At 37.3% G+C, this 16,588-nt stretch overlaps 1 protein-coding gene across 12 annotated transcripts in view; it reads right to left on the reverse strand.

The window, feature by feature from the left end:
- STS (steroid sulfatase) overlaps positions 1-16,588 on the reverse strand; it is a 135,646-nt gene that overhangs the window by 48,721 nt on the left and 70,337 nt on the right. For 11 of the 12 annotated variants that reach the window (XM_056329950.1, XM_056329944.1, XM_056329939.1 and 8 more), the window contains 2 exons: positions 13,883-14,020; positions 999-1,158 (listed from right to left, as the gene is read on the reverse strand). In XM_056329950.1, the coding sequence (XP_056185925.1) occupies positions 999-1,158; positions 13,883-14,020 (298 nt within the window). The remainder of the gene's footprint in view (positions 1-998; positions 1,159-13,882; positions 14,021-16,588) is intronic. The other variant, XM_056329949.1, reaches the window with a different exon arrangement.

The raw sequence follows: 16,588 nt of genomic DNA on the forward strand, positions 1-16,588 counted from the left end.
ATAAAACATTGGTGCTTAGTCTTCACCAAAGCAATATGAAAACAAAGTGCTTAACGTGCCTACATTAAGAACAACCTGAACTGCCTAGGTTTGACAGAGTTTGTGCTTGTAGGGGATCTCTCAGAACCAGCGTGACTAATTTTTCATGTCTTACACATGTCCTGCCCCACCATTTCCTTCAAGCACTCAATGAACGATCATTAGCAGAGTGTCTCTGCTTACCACTCATTTTCCCCACACCGTTTCTGGATGCTTTGTGCTCCAAAGTTTTTTGTGTGTGGCAAATGTGTTCAAAGCACATGCATATCAGCAGGTTTCTCCACTTATTGGATTTGGATGGCAACAGAGTTTAGGTGGAGGCACTCTACTGCTGAGACTGGGTATCTCCTGAACAAGACAAAGCACAGGGATTTAGTAGTGTCAATAAACCATCTTATGAATTTTAGAAGTCTAGTGGGTTTTCTAACAGGCTGCAAAACTCTGTAAGGGATTATTTTCGCTAAACTGGTAGAGAACAAAAAATCCTGTGAGAAAAGCCTAGCTGGCATTTTGATGTTGTACTTTGTTATATTTTGTTGCATATATTGTTATACTAAGCATGCCAAGGTTGAGCTCGTAACGTTTGAAATAATTTACACTTGTAGTTCCTTTTTCTACAACATCCACTCATGCAGAACAAAGCCTTTTTTGATACGACCATTTTTGCTTTTAGTAAATAATTCTAGGCCTGATTTTACAGTATGTTGCTCTTGGTGGTATTCTCTTATCTTCTTGTTACTTGGTGCTTGTTCTGCAAGTTAAGCTGTATTTACACACATTTCTGCAAAATATATCAACATGTCAACATGAAAAGAGACAACATGCTACTGTAAGTATTGACCAAAAAGTGTCTTTAAAAGCTAGGTTTTTCTTTTCCTTCTCAACTCTTAATAGACATCACCAGAATGTATAAAACACCCATGAGACTTTCTTTAAAACAGAGATAATACAGAGCATACCTGTCAGAGGGTAACTGTGCCTTGGCAAGTTTGACTACTGTAGGAAATATGTCCATGTTACTTGTTGGCTCATCAATATAGACACCAGCCTGTATCACCCCAGGCCAACGGAGAAGCCCTGGCACACGAATACCTCCTTCCCAGTTCATTGATTTTCCACCTGAAAAATTAAAGTTTTGTTTGCTACGAAATCAATTTCTTCTTAGAAAAATACCCCTCCCCAAGATTCATATTCCGAATATTAAACATTCTGTCTAGCTAGAATCTTTTAATTAAATATATTTATCTTATTTTTAATTTGTTAGGATTAAATTTTCCACCTACAACCAGTACCTTTCTCACAGTAAATCTACTAATATGTATTAGAGCTCATAAAATTCATTTAATTTACAAACAAAATTAAACAACAGCTGTAGGAGATTAAAAGGCACCTTACAGGAGTCTTCATATAGAATTTAGTCCAGATAATATGCCACATAGGTATGTGAAGATAGGACCGAAAAACAGGAATCAAAAATAAATTGAGGTATGTCTAGATGTCTGAGGTATGAACCCCAAGATGATGTATGGTATTTTATTGAAAACAGTGCTTAATGACTTTAGATAGAAGAAAGTACTAATTTAAGCATGTTACCGAATTCTCCAATGCATTAAGAAGAAACTCACTACAGAGATGGTAGATCTCAGGATGCTGTGAAGACCTTTTTGACTTCTACACCAACAGTTGCATGAAACACACAATCAGTTGACTGCATTCAACACTACACTGCAGCCATTTCCTTTGTTTCTACAATATCCATCACTGCCCAGTCCTCCTGACATCTTTGCAGAAGGGCAATGTATTTATTCTATGTCAACATTTCTACCATTGCTTAATATATGACTGACTGAACTCTGAAAAGCTATCACAAGCACTATTATTAATGTCTTACAGAGTCATGTGACTATGTACAGCACTTCAAGTTGATCTTCGAAATTAATATATCACTTGGAAAAAAATATTTCTGCTAAATAGATGAGGTTTGGATGTGGTCTGAGCCACATGGCATGGTCTGAGCCAGGCATTTACAATTAAACTGGAATTGTTTTATAGAATAGAAATGTCTGAAAGAAGAGGAATATGTGTGTTAAACTCCTGCCATTAACTGAATCAAATAGCAATTCATGGTTCAGACAAATCTACTACTAGCCTGTTTTCCCTTTATCTCCCTTTTTCAAATAAAAAACTCTCAAAAGAACAAAATATTAAACAAAAGTACTTCAATAGTTCTGTCTTTTCAGCCTCTTAGACCTTCAAAACACCACACAGATATCGGTATCTTCAGCGTCAAGCCCAGGCCTTGCCAAACATGTTGTCTACCTTACTGACTCCTTAATGACCTTTTCCATTTCAGCATTAGGGCGAATCAGAATCCACTTGGTTTTCTACAGGTTTTTCAGTGCTCAATAAGAGTTTCTACAGGTTTTCACTGTTCATAAATGCAAGTGGCAACTTCAAGAGAGAAAACTCTCTTGTACATAGATCTTTACTCATATATGTATATATAGTCTTGTGGTTGAAAAAAACTTGTGTTTCTTTGTTATATCAGATTTTTGCTTTTTTCATGGGCTTTATCAGCATTCATAATATTGAATAGTCAATAATTATCTAGTCTGATATCAGACAACTTAGTCTTTCTAATATCCAACATTACATCAAGCAGCAATCTTCGCTTAAGTTACGAAAAGCAGTGCCAAGTTCAGATCTCAACAAGACTATCTTTCTTTTAGAGCAGTCTTAAAAATTTACTCTTATGGCTGCATCAAATGCAACTCCATTCTCACTCCAAGCTCATGGCTACCTATACTAAAACTCAGGAATGAGATGCATGGATTATTTTTGCTTACATTCTTGTAAAAAATATTATTTTTGAAACAAAAATCTAAATCTAGAGATTAAATATTTTAATTTAATTATTATTAATAATAATTAATAATGACTGGGGAATACTATTAATAATTTAATAGTAGATTTAAGGTTATAAATATGTTATTTGGTGAGGTTTAGAACACCTGTCACTTAGCAGAAGGAAGTGTTCAGCCAACAGTATGCTGATTGGTTGTTAATATGGCTGGGTCAAGACCAGTGTAGATGTCAATAGACTATGTGCATCTGTGCATCTTCTGTAGAAAAGATGACTCTATCCATGTGCAACAGTAAGTAGGTTTTTAAAAGTTTAGTGGGGATTATGGTTACCTAGCAGGAAAGTGTAAAGATTAATATCCTGACGGAGCTATGGTTCATAGAAAATCCTGTTGAGTAGGAGTAGTTAAATCTGAATAAAAATACAGGGAAAGTATAAGGACATAAAATTACAGATATCCTCAAATTCAGATATTTTCAGTGAACAGTTATGGTTGGGAAATTATTTAGTTCATGAGCTGGATCCTAGTTCTGTGTACATACATATCACAGCAGCTTGTTGGCTTGACAGTATGGACAGACAGAAAACTAACAGCTGATCTGTCCCATAGGTAGCTTTAAGTGCAAGGCTCCTTTTATTTCTATATACTTGTCTGAACCTGCTTATAGTGCTAGCTAGATTGGATTGTTTAAATAAATACTCATTTTACTATTTTGTCCTGTGTAATCTGAACACAGAGCAATTTCAACGTAAGCAGTGAATCCCATTCCCACACATGCTGCAATGCTTAAAACCTAGATATTGGATCACTTTCACAGCTCCTAGGTTCACAGTACAATTTTCTTGAATCACTACAAACATGACAGAAAACTTGCACATTACCAAGCACAAAGAGAGCAGCACTTAGCAAACTCTGCCACCCTGTTGTGAGGTACAAAAAGCAAAATGGACTCCACAGCGGGGCTATCTTCTTGCTTATGTCTATGAAGAAGTGCTGCTGTTTTCCTTTCAAAACACTAATTGGAGCATAATTTTTTTTATATATCTCTGGAGGTTAGGAATAGCAGGGAACCAGGGCAGGAATTACAGGTTGTTGTGGAAGACTGTCTTCTATTATCTATGCCTATGTGGTGTTCATCTTTATTAGAACTGTGTTTAGTGACATCACTAGAGTGGCTTAATGCTACGATATGATTACAAATCCCTTGACATGTATTGTCTTTGAAACCTTAGCTGGTAAACATTGTTCAAGCTATCTGCACTATTTTTTCCTTAAAAAATAAATCAAGGTTTCACTGGTATTGCTTGAAACATGAAGCAAACATCCAAATATTTCAGTACCAGAGCTTTGTATTTTGCTTGGACATGACAACACTGAAAAAGGGCAGCAATCTAGTAGTCTGTATGCCTGGCAAACTCTAGGCAGTCTCATTATATATTATTCTTGTTCTTTTAAATTATTCTAAAAATGTTTTCAAAACAGTGTAAAACACGCTGGGCTGTATTTTCATGCTTAGCTATCTATGCTGAGTAGTTGCACCCTTCAGTGTTACATTGAACAATAGCTTACATTCACGTTTCCTTGAAAATCTGCAGGAGCAGGCAGAGTACAGACATAACTCTCTGCAGTCATCCACGACATGATGTCAGATTTCCATTTGAACCTGATTTCAAACTTAGCTAAAAGATTATCTTTTTTTCTCCCTCTGGTTTAAACTGATTGCTATTACCAAACTCTGGGAATAGAGCTTTTACCAAGGATGATATACAAAGGGGAGCTCTGTGGCATATCACTATTAATATTTTGAATGATGAAAACTATTTAAAATTAGTTTCTCAGATCACTTGGATTATAACCATACAACTCTTTCCTTCCTTCCTCTATTCTAAAAACTAAAATTCCAAACCAATTTCTTTTTATTTTAAATGATAGAAAAATACAAGGAAATTAATTATTCTACCCATTTGTAGTGGACTTCATGCTACAAATATCAGCAGTCAAATAAGGTTACTATTATTTACCTTATAAAATGATCAAACAACAATTTATTTTAAATGACATCACTCTTTATTTTACTGATTCATCATCTGTTTCATATACTGCTTTTGTTAGTTTTGAACCTGAGCTGTTCTTGTACAGGTGAATGAAATAGACATAGCTGATTTGGACACCTTCTCATTTGACCATTTTTCCAATCAAATGAAGTGGTCTCTCATTATATTTTCTGTTTCAGTCAAAATTACATTATGGGTTGATTATTCAAAACTCTGGATCACTTCAGAGAGATTATAAAAATACAGTACATTTGAAAAAAAACAGGTAAATTCTTGTTCTCATTAAAGTCAAAAGTGAAACTCCAATAATTACCACTAAATATGCAATAGTGTAAGTTCCTGAGGCCAAAGCAATGGTCAGCTTGATTTCTCTGTGCCTTACAGACAGGAAGAGGTTTACCAATACCTTCAAGAAACACCGTTGAATGAACATATCACTGCAGTATATGAAATTGTATAAAAGTAATAAATTTCAATAAAATATTTGATAATTGGTACCTCCAGTCCTTGATTAGCTCTCACAGATCTGTAGTAGATTTAAAAAACCAGGTCTAAGTCCTTAAGAAATATTATTATTTTTCATAGATATTACCAAAGTAACTATGAATATACCTATTTCTAAGGCACAAAGCACTTAATATTAATGTTGTTCAAATATTTTACCATTATCAGTGTCTGACTCCATCTTCATTAGTAACAGAACTCATGGCCACTCTAGCAGCACGACAGTAGCCAAATGCCTAAACGCGTGGTGCTAAATGCTTCATAAATACAAATAAGACAATGTTTCTAATGGGCAGGTCCAAGGTAAAGGCAAAATATAATTAGCTACATATCCAAAAGAAGCTGAAAATAACAGTATTAAGACATCCAAAGAGAATTCATAGAAAATCTCATACAGAATCATAGAATTATTTAGGTTGGAAAAGACCTTTGAGATTATTAAGTCCAACCATTAACCCAGGACTACCAAGTCCATCACTAAACCAGGTCCCTAAGCACTGCATCTACACATTTTTTAAACACTTCCAGGGACGGTGACTCCACCACCTCCCTGGGCAGCCTGCTACAATATCTCACCACCTTTTCCATGAAGAAATTTTTCCTATTATCCAATCTAAAACTCCCCTGGTGTAGCTCGAGGCCGTTTCCTCTTGTCCTGTCGCTTGTTATCTGGGAGAAGAGACCGACCCCCACCTGCCTACAGCGTCCTGTCAGGTAGCTGTGGAGACCAAGGTCTCTTGTGAAGAGAGGTCTTCTCTGAGCCTCCTCCTCTCCAGGCTAAACAACCCCAGTTCCCTCAGCCACTCCTTATAAGCCTTGTGCTCCAGACACTTCACCAACTCTGTTGCCCTTCTCTGGACACGCTCCAGCCCCTCAGTGTCTTTCCTGTAGTGAGGGACCCAACACTGGACACAGCATTCAAGGTGCAGCCTCACCAGTGCTGAGTACAGGGGGACAATCACTTCCCTAGTCCTGCTGGCCACACTGTTTCTGGTACAAGCCAGGATGCTGTTGGCCTTCTGGGCCACCTGGGCACACTGCTGGCTCATGTTCAGCTGGCCATGAACCAGCATTCCCAGGGCCTTTCCCATCAGGCAGCTTTCCATCCAGTGCAGGACCTGGCACTGAGCTTTGCTGAACCTCATACGATTGGCCTTGGCCCATCAGTACAGTCTGTCCAGATCCCTCTGTAGATCCTTCCTGCCCTCCAGCAGATCAACACTCCTGCCCAGCTTGGTGTCACCTGCAAACTTACTGAGGGTGCACTCGATCCCTTCATCGAGATCATCAATAAAGACAGTAAACAGAACTGGCCCCAGTACTGAGCCCTGGGGAACACCACTTACAATGAGCCACCAGCTGGATGTAACTGTTCACCACCACTCTTTGGGATCAGCTGTCCAGCCAGTTTTTTACCCAGTATAAAGTACACCCGTCCAGGTCAAGAGCAGACAGTTGCCCCAGGGGAGTGCTGTGGGAGACAGTGCCAAAGGCTTTACTAAGGTCCAGGTAGACAACATCCACAGCATTTCCCTCATCCACTAGGCGGGTCATCTTGTCACAGAATGAGATGAGGCTCGTCTAGCAGGAGCTGCCTTTCATGAACCCATGCTGGCTGGGTGTTGTCCCCCACACTGTCCTGCATGTGCTGCATGATGGTGCTCAGGAAGATCTGCTCCGTAACCTTCCCTGGCACTGAAGTCAGGCTGACAGCCCTGTAGTTTCCCATATCCTCCTTCCTGCCCTTCTTATAGATGGGCATCACATAGGCTAACCTCCAGTCTTCTTGGACGTCTCCAGTTTGCTAGGACTATTGATAACAGATGCAGAGTGGCCTGGTGAGCTCCTCTGCCAGTTCCCTCAGCAGCCTCAGCTGGATCCCACCCAGCTCCATAGACCTGTGCTTGCCTAAGTGGAGCATCAGGTCATTAACTATTTCATCCTGGACTGTGGGGGCTTCATTCTGCTCCTTGTCCCTGTCTGCCAGCTCAGGAGGCTGAGTACCCTCAGGGTAACTGTTCTTACTATTAACAGAATGGGATAGATGTCAACAAGTGATAATGAGGGAGGACTTCTACTGTCTGCATATGCACAGTGAAACAGTATAATGGGAAAACTGTGGAGAAAAGTTTTTAATGCCTTCACTGTTTACTGTTATGAAGTATGTAACAGGAGAGAGATATTTTATAACACACTGAAGCTAATTCATAAAATGCGTCACTACGCAACTAAATAAAAACTACCACAAAATAATTAGATTCAGTATCTCAGGGTACCAAGGAAGAATATAATGGCATCCTTTAGACCAGTTCCATGAAACTGTTTGTTTATTCTATGGAGAGAATATTCTTTTCATTTATTTATTCTATTAAACTTATTCTAAAGTAGAGATCTAAAATATTTCAAGAAACTAACCTTATTTCCATTCCTAAAGGAAAGCTTACTAGCTTAAATGGACACGCTCAAATTGCAGATGTCATACTAATGAGAAAGCCAGTGAAAAGCACCTAAGAAGTTAGTGCAGGTATACTGGAGGCCACATACAAAAATAATATCTCTAAGTTCCACAGCTTTCAGCAGAGAAATGTCACAGAACTGGGACCAAAAAAAAAAAAAAAAAGTACATAGAAAGTTTTAAGAAGTTGAGTTAAACACAATAGTCTCCGTATTTCAATCTGAAAATGTTAATATTAACAAGATAAAAATAGCCATAATTTATATGATGTCATAACTTATATGTTATGAATAACTTAGAGGCTATAAATTATATATCAGATATGACTTATATGCCAATATATGAAAAATCATTCTGTCATCTGGTATAAACAACAAAGAGTTACATAGCAAAATACATGGAAAGAATGATTTTTCAAAAAAACGTATCACAAACTGGGAGTTCCCAAAGGAATTAACAGTCTTAAATGACTCAAAGGACCAATCAGTCCAATAGGTCCACAGGAACTAATTGGTTTCTGAAGAAACTGATAAAACTCTCTGATCAGTTTCTGATCAAAACACTAAGTGGCCAGGTAAAATGTAATATCATGTCTGCACCTAGGAGTCCCTCAGAAGTTCAGGTAAGAAGGTCTTGACTTGTTGGGAAGAAATTCTTACTAAAAAAGTCTTTTTTTTTTTTTTTTTTTTTTTTTTGTAAAGGCTGTGTCTAGATTTAAACATTTGAAAGATCTCTGACATGGACCTTCAGGAAATGTTCCTGGAACATTAATCATGGGTTAGGATACAAAAGTTTGCCATGAATCAAAATCTAACAGGCAGGAAAAAAAGAAATAAAAAACCAGCCTGTGACACTTTGCAAAAAAAGTCAATAGTACAGTACCTCGATTATAGTCTGTATTAAGTTTCTTGCTAATTCAATATATTTACTTCAATTTTGGAAGAGAAGTGAGCTGTGGAATTTAAAAAAATCCACATGTGACACAAAGTATCACAGGCTCAGCAAATTCAGAAGAAAAGACACACCAAGCTGGATGAAGAGGAAAAAAAGATGCAAGTTCAAATTCTGTAAAAATATTTGCAGTATAATGAACATTAGAGAAAAAAATATCAGAACTAGTCTTAGTTATTCATATCATAATCTTCACTGCATACCTGAGGACCTATGCAAACACTAATGCTTAATGCACACCTTTAATCATTAAGATACAATGACAACAGGCAGTCTATAGGATGAAAGGGATAATATTAAAAATAAGTATACAAACAGGTAGTGATAATTCATGGCAAAATGCAAAAGGCAATACTTGTAAAGTAAATTTAAAATAATATATTGCACAATTAGAGTTCACAGAAGAAAATAACAAGAAATTAGGGACAAGAAAAAACTCATTGGTTAAGACTGATGAGACAGACTGATGAGACAATTCTTTTCTGAATGAAGCATTAAAGAGAAAAAGGCACAATAAAAGTATAAAAAACAATGGAATGCTAGGGAAGGTATAAGTTTTCCCTCCTTTATCCTATATCAATAAGGAAACAGTATTAAACTTCAAGATGTTCCATGAAATTTGCAACTGTCCCATTTCAAAATAGTAAATGAAAGCACTGTGTTCTCACTGCCAAACGATTTAGGCTATGCTAAGAAAGAATCAGAGTGGCATTTAATCTTCAGCTGATGAAAATTTATATAACTAATGCTAAAAATCATTGTAGAATCTAAGTTTTCAGGATCCACCTCTTAAACCAAAGCCATACTGTCTAGGATTAGAAGATCTTAGTGTTCTTCTTTATTTACTACACAGCTTCTGCATCTTCCTCCAAGGATTCTGATCCTGATAACTATCAGAAAAGGGCCACCAGAAAGAGAGGCTATGATTTTGATCCATCACTTCCATATTACTATGTAACATCTTCTAAAAAACAATACTGAAGAGATAAACCAGATTGTATATGACAGCAACTAGGTAAACACCGTGTTAGCTTTGGTTTCTAATTTAAGATTTATTTGAAATTTATTTGGCTATCCTGATTTACAGTGACTGTTCCACAGTCAAAATCCAGAGTAATAAAACCTTCAAATAGCAATTTCTCCTTTTTGCGTTCAGTCTTGCAGTGCTAGACTAACTCTCCAAACCCCTCTTAAATTTTATTATTGGTGCTCATTCAGCTGGATATCAAGACAAATTAGTGAGCTCAAATTGTGGAGATCTGTTGAGAGCTTTTGATTTTAGGGCAGAAGCAATTATTGCTGAGCGTACTGCTCCAGCGCTGAGAAGAGGGTTAAGTGGCTTGATTCATATTCACATTCATGCAGCTCTCATATACAAAAAGACAAGTAGTAGAGATTGTCTAGCAGAGACAGGGAGAAAGGATGCACATGTCTCCCAGTTTTGTAAACTACTCATCAGATGAAGCAGTGCATACATGAGCACAAGCAGCATTAAGACTGTCCTTTTGCTTTTTTAGGCACATCGCTATACTGGCGCCTGAGACTTAAGGCTTCACAGGTCTGGTTTTCATTAAACCTGCCAGAGGTGTACACATCTCTAATACTTTTCAATGTACATGACTCTTAATATGAATAAATTCTTATGTATGAAAATTGCTAATTAGGCAATTAATTGATCACTTCCACTTCAGCCCTTTTAAAAATGATGCATAATAAACCTGTTAAAATGAGGACTGATAGGGAGATGGGGAGAGTAGAAGATAAAGCAGAATTAATTGAATTTTAAAATGGTAAAAGTATATTCAACTGATTGCATGGGCCTTGTTATTTCTTTCTATTTTATTAAGAATATCTCTCATACAATAATTATTTTTGTTTCTTATGTAGTGATTATTTTCTATCTCATAGTATAAAGCATTTGTCAGTATAGCATAGGTGGAAACTGTAAACCACACAATTAATTTTAAAAATAAGAAGCCCCATTACTCCTCAAGTAACCCTATCAATCAGATTTTTTATTAATTCAGGTAAGATGTATTTCAGATAGTTCTTCATTCTGTACGTATGAATACAAAGTTTGGCAAGATAGAAGACTCCATTCAATCAATGTTCCTCAGGAAGGCATATTCCCCACTGTATTTGTCTTTTTTTGGTTTTGGTTTGGTTTTTTTTTCCCCTCCTCATCATTTATCCTGCATCTTATGTTTGGTATTCAAGGCAAATATTTTTTAGAGCTTCTAAAACACCTCAGGCTGTGCCTACAGCTACACATATGTAACCATATGGTTCCTTAATTACTTAAATCACTATGTAAGACCTATGTGCTAACGTTCAAGATACATTTCACGCTGGTGTTAGCCCAAGGGGACACATCTGATGATAGTTTGTACCCTCATGACTTCGGCATTGCTTGTTTTGGTTGTGTAGCATTTCATTTGCAGCTCTCAAAAATACAAGAATCGTTTCTTAGACAGATACCTCCTAACTAAAAACTGTGGAGTCTTCACATTTGAAAACCTCACTGTATTGTTGTTGCTTACTATATTTGCCTATTTTGCTTCTTTTTTGCAGTTTTGCAGATGATACAAAATTGGAAGGAGTGGCTGATCCACTGATGGTTGTATTATCCAGAGGAACCTTGACAGGATGGAGAAATGGGCCAAAAGGAACCTCATGAAGCTTAGCAAAGGGAAACAACAAATCCTGCATCTGCGAAGAAATAACCTTTAGGGCCAGCAAAGGCTGGGGGCTGACTGGCTGGAAACCAGCTCTGCAGAGAAGGACCTGAGGGTCCTGGTGGACAGTTAGCTGAACGTTAGCCAGCAGTGTGCCCATGTGACAAGGAAGGCCAACATGATCCTGGGCTGCATTAGAAAGAATGTTTCCATCAAGTTGAAAGAGATGATCCTTATCTTCTGCGCAGCACTGGTGAGACATGCTTGGAGTGCTGGGTCCAAGTACAGAAGTCCCCAGTAAAAGAGAGACATGGACATACTGGAGTGAGTTCAAAGGAGGGCCATGAAATTGATTAAACTGTCGGAGCATGTGACGTGTGAGGAAAGGCTGAGAGAGCTGGGGCTGTTCAGCCTGGAGAAGAGAAAGCACAGTGGGATCCTACCCATCTGTATGGATACATGGATTTACCTGAGCAAAGAGGACAGAGCCAAGCTCTTTTCAGTGGTGCTCATAGACAGGACAAGAGGCAACGGGCACAAACCAAAACACAGAAAATTCCATTTAACCATAAGGAAAAGCTTTCTTTAAGGTGAGTGTGATCAAACACTAGAGCACGTTTCCCAGAGAGGCTGTGGAGTCTCCATCACTAGAAGTTTTCATAACTTGATTTGACACAGCCCTGAGCAGCCTGCTCTAGCTTAGCTGATGTTGCTCTGCAGGGGCGAGAACTAGAGACCTTGGGAGGTCCCTTCCAGACTCAACTACTATGCAATTTTGCAGGCCTGAAATACTACTTTTTTAAAAAAATCATACCTAAAGGCAATTTACTTCTTTCCCTTTACAACTAAAAGTTTCAAGCTTGGTAAATGACTTGCCAAACACTGCTGGATTTCTTTGATCTTGTCCACTGAAATATGAGGGGAAAACAAATCGCATGGCCACTTTCTACTGAAAGAATTAAAAGAACTTTATCCCTAGTAAAAGGACAAGGATATTCTCCGCTTTTCAATAAAATAATTTAAAAAAGCATTCCTACTCTATCTCAATAAGATTGAAGATGATTTAAAATATTTTGACATTCATTTTCCTGGTGCTGTGTCCACCACTTGCACACTGGAAAACAGTTTTCTGTAGTTTGTCAGATGGAATCCTTTATTGAATATTTGACAAAATTGTCTATAACAGTGAGAAGTCTGTAACTGAATATTCATAATCTTTATGACCAGTCTGTGACTGAATGTTATAGCTGTGCTATCCAGTAGAATTCCTCCATCTCCACATCCTTTATTCTCTTATCCTACTATCCTATTATCTTTCCTTTTCTGCTATTCTCAAAAATACATTGCTGACAATAATTATGTTCACCCCTATTTTGAAACCATGTTCTCAAAGGTACCCATTGGTATCTTACATTCCTGCTGACTGAAGGGACCACCATGCCAGGGATATGGGAATGGACAAAATGGGGAAGGCCATTTGCTAAGCTGGAATTTTTCTTTGCACAAGATCACCATATTGCAAGAAAAGCAGTATCTTTCTGTATTGCTGTGTGATATCACCACAAGAAAGTGTAGTACAATAATGTAGACTTTAAACATATTTTAACCTCCACAGAATAAATAGATTTTGGAGTATCAATCACCTCAAGACCTGCACTAAAAGAATACAACTAAACTTTGTCCTTTTAACTAAAGTTTCTCTGTTTCCAAATCAGTCTTTAATTCAGTGTGTTATACATCATTTTCAAAACTCTCTCCTCCAATGCAGTTTTTTTCTGTTTGAAATCTTGTCCTCTTCTGGCTGTTGTTGAAATTGCCCATTTCAAACTCAATCCAACTCTTATTTTTTTCTTTTTTAACCTAACTTTCCTTTTCTACTTTCTCTGTAATGAATACACTGGACTCTGTTGCTGGTTATCCCATCTTTATATCCTACCTTTGTGTGATCCCACTCACCCCATGGTATTTAGCTCTTGTTTACAATTCCTGATGGTTCACAAATGGTCCTTTTTTCCTTTCTATTCTGCTACCAAGCCATTATAGTAAAGCACTATGAACTGACATCTTTCCAAAGCTGTATCTCTGCCTAGTTCAAAAGTATATTTGCTAGTGTTACAACTCCACAGAGCTCTAGCTGAGCATGTACTCTAGTTGAGCTGCTGTATTTGACAAGTACCCCTTATATTTACTGCCTATGTTTGAATAGAATGACAGTCATGAGAAATTTCCTATTAAGGAATGGAGTTTTGATCTTGGTCACAGAGTACATACAGTTTTGGAGCAAAACCACGAGATGATAGTTTGTAACACAGTTTTTAGGAATCATCAGAGAACGTTCACCTTTATATATGCCATTGTATCCTCCATGGACTTCTCCAGAACTGGAGATCTCTTCAACATGAGCCCCTTGGTCAGATGTAAAGTATACAAGAGTTTTATCACTCAGATTATATTTCTCCAGCACGTCCAGAACCTGCCCTAAGAAAAAAACAAAACAAAACAAAAAAACCCAACAGCTTTAATATCTTCAAGTGGCTTTTCATTAGCCTTGGCACACAACGTATTTTTGTCCTTATGCCTTTTTAAGATCACTTTCCATATAAACATTATTATACATAGCAATTGGCATCATGCAGCATACAGTAGGGGACAATTGCACAAGGGTTATTGCAATCTGGACCATGGTTCAATTGCTGCAGGGTTTCTTGAAGTATAAAATGAGAAAATTTGTGCACATCAGAGAAAAGGGCTGACCCACAGAGAGCCAGTGACCTTTGGAAGCAGTCACTCTCAATCAAGGAAACCCCTCAGCAATAAGATTCAACCCGCTGAGGGTACCTGAAAGAGTCTCAGCATGCAGAATAGAGCTAACAGTTTGGGGGTAAAGCTTTGCTGCCTAGCAACCTATAGAGGCAGCAGGGCTAAAATCTCAGTGTGTTAGAATAAGACATCTAAGAAAAAAGCAAAGATAATGTATGGAGTGCCTGGGGAGACAGCATGGTTTAATTATCAAACCTACTAATTAATCCCTAATTTCTCATCATATAAGAAGTGACATTGACTAAATTCAAAATATGCAAGGTAATAAACACACACATGTGCAGGTATGGAAAAGAGGAATCCAGACAGATATGTGCTGTGGGCTCATGTTTCATTTTCACAAAGGGCTCCCCACGCTACCTTGGCACTGTGGAGAGCCTTGCAGTGCACATAAATTACTTTCAAACCTATTTAGATGGAGTCCTGTAAAAAGGGTTTCTGTAAGAATGAGATGGAAGCCATTCTTTGTAACTTGCTCCAGTGAATTTTATACTGATTAAGAAACTAAAATTATTGGTCCTGGAAGCTGACCAAAGTTTAAGAATATACTTCACATCAGCCTGCAAATGAGCTTTAACCTTGTCCTTTAGGGATCTCAGAGCATACAAAGATAATTCTGTCTTCACAACCATTTTATCTTCATTCTTTTTATTCAAACATCCAAGAATGGTCCCATTTGAATGTTAATTTTGATTTGCTCACCTGTCCACTATGAATTAATTCATCAGCTGATGCCCAATTATTGTGTCAATGAGGATGAGATAAGAACTTTGAAATACAGAGCCTTCTTTAACAATTTTCAGATCATCATTTCTATTGCTATGCTCTTTTCCTGGATAGGGTGTAATTACCTCACCTTATTGCTGCTATTTCTACTTGTCTTTTACAGCATTCTAAACCGGCTTTGTTAAAAAGGTTGACTGCCTTTGTTTCTTATCAGCTCAAATGATTGGGTCACGAATAAAGGAACATCAGCAGTTAAGTTGGTCTTGTTTGTAAACTAGGAGCAAAGAAGAAATGTAAGAGTAGGAGAATTTGTTTATGTAAATTTTGAAACCTCGTGGGAGTTGAAATTTCCCAACAGAGCTGAGGAAAATCTGTTACAAAGGCTGACATTTTAAAGTTTCTGGGTTGAGGGAAAATCATGCAGATCCATCTGACAAGCCATTCACTTGCTGCAGCAGGTCGACTTGGTGCCAGAAAAGAAAGAGACAATTTCTCATTGGCTTCTAAGATTGTTTGGAGAATGTACTTGCTAAGTAATTATAATATCCCTTGGAAAGGTGGCAATGATGATAAAGAAGTGGAGTATATAGACAAATTAGGACATTATGTGTGGGTGTTCAGTCACATGACCTCCAGAGTTCCTTTCCAACCTATATTGATCCATGATTTTATGAATCTATGAGAACAATAATAAATGGGATTGCACAAAGAAATATACATGCAATGACATGCACAAATTCAATTTTTTTTGCCTACACAGTTTTCCTTGATGAAATTGGATTTTCAGATTTATCCTACATATAGAAGAATATGAAAATAAAACAAGAATTCCACTCAGTACATAACTTTAACTGATCTCTGGTGATCAGAGACATCTGTCATTCAATAAAGGCCATTTGGTTTTCCTAATTAATTTGAGAATAAATGAGAAGAAATGAAAAATGTCTCATTATCACAAATAATTAAATAAAGCAGTCATCATTATGATGACTTTTTTTTTTTTGGGAAACAAGGTTGAGTAGCTTGACTTGGGTTGAAAAAAAAATAATTCTGAAAAATTACCCATTTCAGAAAAAACCAGCTCAATAAAATGCACGGAAACTACCATCCAAAGCTTGTTGAACTCAATGGTAAAACTTCCATTTCCCTAATTTGGCTTTTTAAACACAATTAGGATTGGCTAAATTACAGTTAATTAACAAATGCTGAAATGACCATTTATTTTAGCAACAACATTTTTCAGTACAGATGGACTAATAGTGGTAATTCAAAAAGCACTATTTTCAGAGAATGGCAATCACAGTGCACTCACAGAAATGAAGCAAAGCTTTCATTTCTATTCTCATCTTGCACACTAAGACCTTCTAGAATGAAAACAATAAATAAACAATAAAGTGTGTGGTACCAGGAGATAAGACCCATTAAAGTGCATTTGAATGATGTGGCTACTGTTAACACAAGCAATACATCCACTTACTAGCATTTTTAAACGGTAACTAA

Source organism: Falco biarmicus, chromosome 2 (genome assembly GCF_023638135.1).
Source record: "Falco biarmicus isolate bFalBia1 chromosome 2, bFalBia1.pri, whole genome shotgun sequence".
NCBI lineage: Eukaryota > Metazoa > Chordata > Aves > Falconiformes > Falconidae > Falco > Falco biarmicus.